The sequence below is a fragment of the Pogona vitticeps genome, chromosome 2, assembly GCF_051106095.1.
Source record: "Pogona vitticeps strain Pit_001003342236 chromosome 2, PviZW2.1, whole genome shotgun sequence".
Classification (NCBI taxonomy): Eukaryota; Metazoa; Chordata; class Lepidosauria; order Squamata; family Agamidae; genus Pogona; species Pogona vitticeps.
This window is the reverse complement of record NC_135784.1, coordinates 26,124,803-26,136,599: the sequence shown is the minus strand read 5'-3', so window position 1 is coordinate 26,136,599 and position 11,797 is coordinate 26,124,803. Positions and strand designations below refer to the sequence as shown.

Here is an 11,797-nt window from a genome sequence, read left to right as displayed (position 1 = left end):
ATTTGTCCTCAATGTGGAAGGGATTGTCACTCTCGAATTGGCCTTCTCAGCCACACTAGACGCTGTTCCAAGTCCTCCATACAGAGCACGTTATCCTAGTCTCTCGAGACTGAAGGATGCCTTCTAGGGGAGGATATTTTTGGGATGCTTGAGACAACTTGAGAAAGCCTGCAGTATCTTTTACCGTTGCACGGAAGGAAAACCTCACTAGATGTTTCCCTATTGCCATTCTGTAGCAGCAGGAGAAGCCGTAGCTGGCGAACTTCTCCTTTCTGTGCTCTTTCTCCATAATTATTAAGAGTACAAGAATCCTCTTTTTTTTTTCCCCTGGCAGGGCTTTAAACAACTTCATAGCCACAAGGCTATACAAGCACATTAATCTTATTTTTCTTGGTGTGGTGCATGAGATAAACTGGTGTTCTCTTTCTCTCTTATTTTATTTATAGGGCTGTTTGCCTGTTGTCTCTTTTTCAACAGAATATTCCTGGAAGCAGGGACCCACAAATGTTAAGAGTTACAAGCTCTATCTTGCAACACAGTTTGTGTACAGTTAAAAGCTCAGTACACCATTTGCAGTGTTACAAATACATGTAGCTCTATAAGGCAAACCAGGGAAGCTAAGGATCTCGGTGGCTATTAGCCATCATGGCCATAAGCCAGGTGCCTGTGCATCTTGTTTGCCGGAGGACACAACAGGAAGACACTTGGATGCCAAGTGGCCAGGAGTGCCTTTGCGCAAGAATGGGTCTCGATCCATTCTTATTCATGGTAGTCTTCTGATGCATGAGGGTTTTTATTTTATTTTATTTTTATTCAGGTGCACTTGTGGTTTCTCTCAAACATTTGAAAGGAAGCCATGTGGTTGCTCATTACAAAATCCAAATACAGAAGACTGTAACCACCTTTATTAGATGTAAGCAGAACTTGATGGGCTGCCTCCATCTGAAAACTGTAGGAATTTCCAATCACATGACACAAAGCGAAGCATTAAACTACACCCCCCTCCACATCCTGCCTGTAACCAGTTTCAATTTATTTATTTATTTTATTTTATTTATATCCCGCCTATCTGGTTGGGTCAGGACCACTCTAGGCGGCAAGCACACCTTAAGATTTTTGCTCAACAAACTTGGCCATGTATTTTAGGACATTCATTTATAATTTTCAGTTATAAGTTTGTTTTAATTGACATCTTTTTTTAAAAAGTGCCACATTCTTCTACATTTATACTTGGGTTTCTTGTTTCCTGTTCCCCTCTTCTTTGTTAATTGGTGCCTCTTTATCCTGAGCATCCCCTGACTTTGATATTTTGGACTTGGGGGGGGGGGAAGGATGTGGGATATACCCTTTGAACGATGAAGACCAAGAGCACCAGGTAGAGGCATGTTTTGCCTGCAGGGAAGATGGCTACCAATCTTGGCCCATTTCCATTTTTGTGTGTGCATGAAGCAGAAGACTCCTTGCAAGGGGTGTGTAAATTTCAGCTCACAGAGTGACCTGAAGTTGCCCCAGAGGTGGTTGTAAAGCTGAAGCATGGATGATGGAAGGGCACGTACACCAGATTAGACATCCTTCCATCTCGAGAGACTATGGTAACGTGCTCTGAATAGAGGACTTGGAACAGTGTCTTGTGTGGCTGAGAAGGCCAATTCGAGAGTGACAATCCCTTCCACACCACCTTGGTCTTTTTGGAGGAAAGGCAGGATATAAATGTAACGTATCAGAAATCCTGTACTCAGTTTTCAAAGCTCAGCAAACCTGGGCACCCTCAGGCTCTCAAGAGGACACCACCGATCAAGGAACAGAATGACACAACAGTACATCTAATATAGCTGGAGAGCCCCAAAGGTCATCAAGTCCAGAAGCAGGAAGTTAAGTGATGTGCTTTCCAGTCAGAACCAACCTATAGCGACCCTAACAAGGCTTTCAAGGTAAGTGAGATATTTGAGGAATGTTAGGAAAGTGTGAGGGCAAGAGGAGAAGGGGATGACAGAGGATGAGATGGTTGGACAGTGTCATTGAAGCCACCAACATGAATTTGACCAGACTCTGGGAGGCAGTGGAAGACAGGAGGGCCTGGCGTGCTCTGGTCCATGGGGTCACGAAGAGTCGGACACGACTAAATGACGTTTACCAGTTCCAGTCCCCCATTAGGTTTTCATGGCTGAGTCAGGATTTGAACTCTAGCCTCCAGAGCCCTACGCCCTCTCTCTGTCCACTACACCGGGCCCTACCCGTGTGGAAACCCATAGCGAGAGCCTCCCTGACAGGTGGCCATCCAACTTCTGACGAAAAAGCCTCCAGGGGAGGAGAAGCCACTATCCTCAGAGGCAAACCGGTTTCAGGGAGGAACAAATCTCACGATCGCTCGAGTTCCACCTGATGTTTAGGCGAAATCTCCTTCCTCGCCCCTTGAATCCAGGACCCCCGCTTCCCCCCCCCCCGCCCCAGAAGGCCAAGCGGGCGGGCTTCCCCTTCCACACGTTTCGACACGAGACTCGGAAGGGGGGACGCCACCGCTGGGGGGAGCCCGTGGGAACGCGACCGGACCCCACCGTCCGGTCCTGCCTGCGGCCGGGGAGGGGGGGCGTGGCCGGATTCAGCCGGGCGAGGGAGGGGGGCGTGGCCGGCAGGTGAGCGCCACCGGGCAGGTATGTGGCGCTGGCCGTCCAGGCGGGGCGCGGATGATGTCAAGGGGAGGGAAGCGACTGCCAGGCAACAGGTTCCAGCTTAGAATCTGGAAGCTCGCTGCCCATTCACCGCGTGCCTTCCCCGCACCTGGGGAGTAGGGAGGGGGTCGCCGATCCCCTTCTTTCCGTGGGTTTCCCTTCTCCCCCTCTCCTCCCTTTACCCCTCCGATCCCTTTTTCTCCCGGCCATGGGGGCCAAAAAGAGGAAGGACGACGAAGCCGCCTCGACCTCGTCCAGCCCCAGCCCTTACGGTGAGCAGTCCAGCCCTGGGGAGGAAAGGGAAGGGGGGGGAAGGAAGGAAGAGGGCGGCAGGCGGGGAAACGGATCCGGGGATCCGGGTTGAGATCGAACCAGCTTTCAAAACTAGACTCTCTCTCTCTTTTAAAATAATCATAATAATTCCCCATCACCGCCGATCTTTTTATGCAGGGCTGGACCCGTCTCGGTGGCTGGGGGGGGGGGGAACCTTTGAGGCTGGGGTTTTTTTTAGGTCTTTGGAGGCTGGAGAAATCAAACTTTTCCCCTGAACTCCTCTGGACCAAAAACTCTGTCGTCCTCTCTCCATCTCCCTAAACCTGCGCTTCTGTCGTCTTAAAACGTTGAAAATCTAAATGGAGAGATCAGGAAGAAGGATTTGTTTTCAAAGTTCCTTCTACCCCCCCACTCCCACCCCTTCACAGTCCCCTCCCCCCAAAACCGGTGTCCTAACATGTTGGACTAAAGGATCCAGCGGCCACGCTGAGTGGAGGGGGATGGGAGTTGTAGTCCACTCAGGAGCCCTGATGATGGAATGGGGAAGGGGGGCTATGCTGGGCCTTGGGGTGCAAGAGCTAGTTGGGGGAGGGGGCTGAAGGGGCCAGGTTGGGGTGATGGTTTTGGAAAGAGCGGGTTTGAATTTTGAACACAGTTCATTAAATGATTTATGCCTGTTGAGTTTGACCAAGGAAGTTAAAGAAGGAAATGGGTTCTGTGGAAATTCGTTGTGACTATAAGTTGCTTAATTAGAAGCCCGTTAGTTCCACTCACACCCCCATTCCACTTTTAATTCCCCACCTTTTTTCCCATCCAGAGTTTTTTCTCACCCAACGGCCCCCTGTAGTCTGTCCACCTACAGTTGTGTTCAAAATTATTCAACCCCCACTGAAATTGAATGTTTTGGCCATTTTGACATTGATTTTGATCATTCAGTCATCTTGCTTACATTTACATGAAAGAGGCACTTGTAGGTCAGAGAAATATAACCTTAAGTTTATAATGAAATAACCACAAATGTCTTTTCTGTGCTCACATCATTATTAGTTTTTATTCAACCCCCAAATGACATTCAATCTTAGTACTTAGTACAACATCCTTTTACAGTTATAACAGCTTTTAAACGTGAAGCATAGCTTGACACAAGTGTCTTGCAGCGATCTACGGGTATCTTCGCCCATTCTTCATGGGCAAAAGCCTCCAGTTCAGTCAAATTCTCAGGCTTGCGCACTGCAACTGCTTTAAGTCCCACCAGAGGTTCTCAATCGGATTTAAGTCTGGTGACTGCGATGGCCACTCCAAAATGTTCCAGCCTTTCCTCTGCAACCATGCTCTAGTGGACTTGGAGGTATGCTTGGGATCATTGTCCTGTTGAAAGGTCCAACGTCTCCCAAGCCTCAGGTGTGTGACGGACTGCATCACATTTTCATCCAATATCTCCTGGTACTGAAGAGAATTCATGGTACCTTGTACACGCTGAAGCTTCCCTGTACCTGCAGAAGCAAAACAGCCCCAAAGCATTATTGACCCTCCGCCATGCTTCACAGTAGGCAAGGTGTTCTTTTCGTCATATGCCTTGTTCTTCCTCCTCCAATCATAGCGTTGATCCACGGGCCCAAACAGTTCTAATTTTGTTTCATCAGTCCACAGAACACTATCCCACAACTTTTGTGGTTTGCCCACATGACTTTTGGCATACTGCAGTCAACTCTTCTTATTCTTGGGAGACAGCAAGGGGGTGCGCCTGGGGGTTCTGGCATGGAGACCTTCATTACGCAGTGTGCGCCTTATTGTCTGAGCTGAAACTTCTATACCCACATCTGACAAATCTTTTTTCAGTTCCTCAGCAGTCACACGGGGACTTTTCACCACTCTACGCTTTAGGTAGCGCACAGCAGTCGAAGTCAGCATCTTCTTTCTTTCACGACCAGGTAGCATTTCAACAGTGCCCTTTGCCTTGAATTTGTGAATGATGCTTCCTATGGTGTCTCTTGGTATGTTTAACTTCTTTGCAATCTTCTTATAGCCATTGCCCTTCCTGTGAAGACAAATCACCTCTTCTCTTGTCTTCCTGGACCATTCTCTTGACTTCACCATGTTTGTAACCACACCAGTAAATGTCTAGAAGGAGCTGAGTATCACAGTCATTTTAAAGCTGCCTAATTGGTGCTTATTATGCTTGATTGGTGCTCGGTGACATCCACAGGTGTTTTCAATACCTGATCAAAAACACCTGAATGAACCTCTCTTCTTCAGAGTGGTAGTCTTTAAGGGGTTGAATAATTGTGGCAATGAAGAAACCACAAAAGAAACATTTACTACTGTATTACATAAACAATTGATGTTATTTTAGTTGCATTTGGTTCTTTAAAACGTCCTTGTAGGATTTCATTCTGAATACAATTCCAAATGTACACTATAGTCCCTAAACCCCTTTACAGCATTGGGGGTTGAATAATTTTGAACACAACTGTACTCATCATCTCCTGTTCCCTTCCAATCCTGCTGAAGTAGAGCTGCTTTTAAAAAATGATCTTTCTTTCACAACTGTTGTCCGAAAGGGTTTTCTAGGTAGAGAATCCTCAGATGCAATTTACCCTTCCCTTCTTCTGGGGGCATCCTGGGAGTGTGGAGCTTGTCCAAGGCCACCCAAGCTGGCTTTTCTCTCTCGGGGGACACAGTGTCTAACCTCTGGGTCCACAGCCAGATACTTAAACCATTGAGCCATCCAGCCACTCTTTCCCAATTACTGTACATTCATTCCATTACTGCAATGAGAAAAACAGTCTACTGTATTTTCAGCCTATATTTGTTGTAAGATTTTTAAGTGTCATTGTACAAGCCAGTGATTTGCAGTATTGAATATCATACCCATTTTTGTGCAGTTAAAGAGAGAGAGAGTGGATAGAAACCCAGTGAACAAGAGGAATATGTTCCTATTTGGAAGAAAAGTGTCTCGTAGTTGCAGTTTTACACAACATGCTCAGCAAAAGGCAAACCAAGTGCCTGTGATCAAGCATTAAGTTAAAGTTAATAAGAACACGGCCAAAGAGCCCGAAAATCCCACAACAACCATTAAAGTTAATTATCATTGAGTCCAGGCAGGGCTGGGAGGGGGACTGTTTTCACCGAGAGAAAACAAAGTGAGTAAACTGGGAAATTGGTAGGTAATTTTCCTAGTGTAGGCGGTTCTGGTTATTACTATTTAGGAAACTTTTGAAGACAAATAAGCTTACTTTCCAAAACATTTATTATGACTTAATTTATAGCCAGAGGGGTAATATATTGTAGCTGAAGTTTATACAACAGGCTTTACACAACAGTCCAGCAACGATCCAGCACTGCTAAAATCCAATTACCTGTAAGTTGAGACTCTGGGGGAACTAATTTTGAAATGCAAAATAACCACTTATTAAAGTCAGAAAACCAGCCGTGTTTGTGCAGAATCTCATGTTTCTAGCTCTTACTGTTTCAAAGCTCTTTTGCAACAATCAGACTTTTGGAATATTTATAAGACAGGCCAATTAAAACGCCAGTTCCTTGATCCTGGATGGTCAAGGCAGGGTGTAGCTCTAGTGTCCGGGAGAAAAGGGTGTGTATGTTGAGCAACGGTGTTAATAAGAGATGTTATCAATCTCATTGCTTGATAGATTTATACATATTTCTTTCACTTATAAATATATTACTCATGCAGTGGTTCTCAAACTTGGGTCCCCCGATCTTCTTTGACTTCAATCCCCAGAATTCCTGGCCAGCACAGCAAGTGGTGAAGGCTTCTGGGAATTGCAGTCCAAGAACATCTGGAGCACCGCATTTGTGAACCACTGAGAGCTGGCTGGATAGCTCAGTGGTTTAAGTATCTGGTTGCGGATCCAGAGGTTTGAATCCCCGCTGTGCCTCCTGTGAGGAGAAAGGAGATGGTAAACCCCCAGAAGAAAGGAAGGGGAAATCCACTTCTTTGCCTCAAAAAGGGTCACCAAAACTCTGAATTGACTTGATGACACATGATTATAATTATATGTCAGTTATTCCTGGGACATCATTAGTGGCAAACTCATGTTTCTCTAAGGGATCTTGGACTACAGCTCCCATCATCCTTGATCATTAGCCATGCTGGGATGAATGGAAGGTTTGTGTTAGTCAGACGAGCTTTGGAGAACTACCTGTTTTTCACTCAATGTCCAGAGAAGTGGGCTAAGATATTGTACTTAATCTGATTGGCTGAAGCAAGATTCTACCAGAGAAGTTCTACCAAATTAAAGTTCTTATCTTGAATTTACTCCAACTTTCGACCTTTCCCAGCTTTGTGGACTACAGATATTTTGCCTGACAAACCCCATCCTCCCAATAAACTAGGTCCTTTGGTTTCAGGCAGGAGATGGTGGAGCTTCTAATTGAGCAGCAGGTGGTTGAGAATAGTTGGAGGTTGCAAGATGACACTGTTAAGCCAGATTCAGAATAACTATTACTAGGCTGGATCAGTCCATGATCAGACTCAAGAGGTTGGAAAAAGTTACTATTTTGGACTACGGTTGTGGCAGTTTCAAAAGAAGACAGGGTAGTCATACAAAAGAGGGGCAGGATCTGATCATTCCAGATTGCAAGACGCATAAGAATGGCCTCAGGCTACAGGAGGTCAGATTTAGGCTGAATATCAGGAAAAACATCTTAACGGTTGGAGCAGTATGACAATGGGACTGATTACCTCAGCAGGGGGTGAGTGCTCCAATGCTGGAGGCATTCAAGAGAAAATTATGCAACCCTCAGTCAGAATCTGATTTGATTTGGACTGAGCAAGGGGTTGGATTTGATGGCTTTATAGGCTCCCTCCACCTCAATTATTCTATGATTCCATAGAAAATGAAGTGTTAAAGAAAAAAGAAAGGGGGGGAGCAAAGGACAGTATTCTGTGGCACCTTCAAGGCTAACAGATTTGTTTCCATGTGAGCTTATTTGTTTGTTTGTTTGTTTGTTTGTTTGATTGATTTATATCCCGCCCATCTGGTCTGGTCGACCACTCTTGGCGGCTTCCAATAAAAATATATACAGTAAAACATAAGAATATGTTTCTGTGATCAAATTTCACTTCATATATATGGACAGTCGTGATTTGGTGGGGATAGAGATAATAGATACAGCTCACATGGAAACAAATCTGTTTAATGCGCCAGAACATTTTGTTGTTCTTGATTCAACTTATATACTGCCCCACAATGCTAAAAGTACTCTCTGGGAAGTTTACAAAATAATTGTGCACACAACACATTGCCCGCCCTGCCCCCAGCGAACTGGGTACTCATTTTACTGACCTCAGAAGGATGGAAGGCTGAGTCATCTTTGAGTCGGCTACCTGAACCCAGGGATCAAACTCAGGTTGTGAGCTGTTTGGCCGCTATCCCATGAGGCTCGTGTTCATTGCTTTTAAACCCTGTCTCATTTATTCCCTTTTTCCCTTATAGAGAAAATTAATTAATGAAGGAAAATGATTGACTAGTCCAAAAAAGGTGAAGTTTTTGAGCTTTGGTCTGAGAATAAGGGAACTAGTAACACATAGTAATTAGCTTTTGATTAAAATGTTGGAAGCACCACTTCTCTCTCTCTCTCTCTTTTTAATTTTATTAATCAAACATCTAACCTATACGACATAAACCTAACACCACATTAAAACACAATTGCATAATACGCCATTGCCACCTTCACACTCAGGGCTAGCATTAATAATATTTTAAAAATTCATTCAATCCATTTTCTCTCCAAAAATTCATTGTTTCTTCGCTCAGCGTATACCCCTTCCCTCTCCGAAAATACGTATTCCAGGAATGCACTCCATGTTTTCTTAAAATCATTATTTTGTATACACCTCTTATTATTTTCATATCACATGTCAATTTATCATTAATTGCCATATCCCATCATTCTCCACCACTCACTAAGGGGGCCAAAAACCAATTACAAAAAGCAGAAGTAGCTGGGCTGGGCTTATTTCAAAATCCATATTTGGTCCGTCCCAGGATGTTAAAAACAATAACACCAAGGGAGTCTAAAATAGCAAACACCAGAAGTCAGGCTTTTTCGGCTGTGGTTCCACACCTCTGGAATAAACGTCCAGCTGAGGTTTGCCAGGCGCTTTCCCCCACAGTCTCTAAGAAGGCAGTAAAAATGATTGGTTCAAACCTGCCTTTTAATAGTTATCATACCAATGTCATCTCAAATTGTTTATTTATCTTAATATAGGTTAGCCAGGCAGTGGTCCTATTGATTGATTGACTGAGTGATTGACTGTTGATTTGTATATTGTTTTGTATTTATTTCTTTATTTGAATGCTTGTTGTAAACTGGCCAGGGAGTGTGTTGCACTGTGGGGTGATAATGGAAGTTTAAATAAGTAAGTAAGTAAGTAAGTAAGTAAGTAAGTAAGTAAGTAAGTAAGTAAGTAAGTAAGTAAGTAAGTAAGTGTGGGATAAATAGGTACCACCACAGTGTTCCGTGTCTAGTTGCGCTGGGCACGTGACCATGGAAACTGTCTTCGGACAAACGCAGGCTCTACGGCTTGGAGACAGGGATGAGCACTGCACCCTAGAGTCGGACACAACTGGACTAAATGTCAAGGGGAACCTTACTTATCTAAGTAAGGAAGGAAATAAATAAATTCAATTATAAGGCTAAATGAAAGGGCACATGCATTGTGCAAGCTTTCGAGATCTCCAGATCTCATCAGGTAATCCATTTTTTAAAAAAGGTAGAGAGGTTGCCTTGTTTGTGCTGGAAAAGGGACGGGCAGGAAGAGTCTGCAAGTATTCATGGGTACCAGTATCAAAAGATGCCATGTTTTTAGGTCTTTCCAGATCCTGGAGTAAACTCCTGCCCAGAGGCGCAATGGGAGCAAAGAAAACAGAGAAGTTTATTTTTCTAGTTTTCTGAAGCATATAAGCCACCTGTAACCCTTCAGTAATCACAGTCTCTGCCAGCTTGCTCGTTGGCATTTGTACAATGCTGTCACCTTTAGGGTTGTTTGGTGACTGATTTTCCACCTTAAGATAACGCAGCCTTTTTGTCTGGAACAGGGGGAAAGCTCTGACTAATGTTACAGGCTCAACCAGGAAGCCCTGCTACTTAATACGTTTAAGCAACACAAAGCACTATAATAGCCACTCTTTAACAGAGATGAGATGAAACAAAAAACGAGGAACTGAAATAAAATAAAATGAAATGACAAATATATTATATATAGAGAAAAATAAAGGTGTGAGAAGGGAAATCAAGAATGTTGAACCGAGCAGCCTTTGCCAGTCTTACCATCATAGTCAATGTCTGACTTTCTACGTGGCTTATAACACAGCTCAAAAATAAAATTAAAATACAACATAGTTGCAAACAGAGAATTACAGTCAGCGTGTTATTAAAATAAAATCAGAACTTCAACATTTTAACATTTAAAAGTTAAAATACCAACACAACTTTGCCTTAAAAAGAGAGGAAACAAGCATGGTCGCTAACGATTTATGAGACTGGAGGGTACTATCGGCTGATTAATTTTAGACTTTGGGCTTACTGTGTCTGGGTGCTGATGCTTTTTCGGATGAGACCATGCAGGACTTATTGGAAATGTGTCTTCTTTTGAACGGCAGCTCTCTGGGGGATTCTGGAAGGCAGAATCCAAAAGGCAAAGGTGAGAAATTTGTTGATGGCTTGCAGAGGTGCCACCGGGGAATTGCTGCCAATTAACAAAGCACTAATGACATTTGGTGTGCACCTGCTGTGAAATCAGAGGACAACGTGCCTTGTAAGTTAATGGCAATTTGTCGTGGTGAGTTGCACAATTTCACTTATTTATGCATAAATCACCAACAGGATTCTGGCATAAATTCACGAGCTCTGAGAGTATGTCCATTTTGCTTCATGAATGAGAGACCTTCAGAAAAATGATGTCATCAGTGTTGCTGAGTTCTTGCCATTTAAAGTCTGTGCCTTCCTTTATTCAGTCAATCCATCTCTTATTTGGTTTTCCTCTACTGTATTCCTGCTGCCTTCAACATTTCCCACCAAGACTGTCTTTTCTCAGGAGTCTAGGCTACTTGTCATGTGCCTAAAGTGTGATAGCCTCCATTACAGCTTCTGCTTATTTAAACTGCCTTGGAGATTTACACAGAAAGATATTGTAATAATAGTTTGTGGCTGAGCATTAGCAAAGGACTCACAAGGAAACACAGGTGCAATAAATAGGTTTCAAAGTCTTTCATAATAAAAAAGTGACTTACCAGGAAAAGAATGTGTGTGAAAGAGAGAGAGAGAGAGAGAGAAAAGGCATGTTTGTGAGAGAGAAAATGCCAGATCTTGCTAGATGTGGGCAACAATTTGACAACAGTAAAAACAACCTCAAGTGAATCATTGATTTAGCTTCACATATTTCTAGAGATGTTTCGGGATCAGAGTTCAGGAGGAGAATGGCCGAGCAGCACGATTCAGAATGTCTACCCTTATGAGGAGAATGGAATGCCAGCAAGCTGGTGCCCTCCAGACATTTTGGAGTACGTCTCCCATCAGCCCCAGCTAAAATGGGCTAATTTCTGTGGAGGATGGGTACTGTGGCCCAACACATCTGAAAGATGCGGTTACCGGCCAATTCTGGGTTTGTTTTCCGATGAGGAATCAGGCGGAGACTCAGCAGCTGAACCAAAGGTCTGATTTTAATTTGAATAGCAAAGAGCAAGAAAGATCAGCTGGGACTTCCCTTAAAGGCAGAGAAGAATCCAAGAATACAGTGTACATATGTTTTATATGATACAGACAAAGAGTCATAAAAGACTAAGAATCTATTGGCCAATTGTACCCCAACTTCGGATCCAGTCCCTCAT

The 11,797-nt window shown here is 43.8% G+C and overlaps 1 protein-coding gene across 1 annotated transcript in view; it reads left to right on the top strand.

Moving 5' to 3' along the window:
- The first annotated feature begins 2,630 nt into the window (after positions 1-2,630).
- The window catches only part of SLC44A4 (solute carrier family 44 member 4), a 58,817-nt gene continuing 49,650 nt past the window's right edge, over positions 2,631-11,797 (top strand). The window contains exon 1 of the mRNA XM_072988790.2: positions 2,631-2,941. Within this exon, the coding sequence (XP_072844891.2) occupies positions 2,878-2,941 (64 nt within the window). The 5' untranslated portion in view covers positions 2,631-2,877. The remainder of the gene's footprint in view (positions 2,942-11,797) is intronic.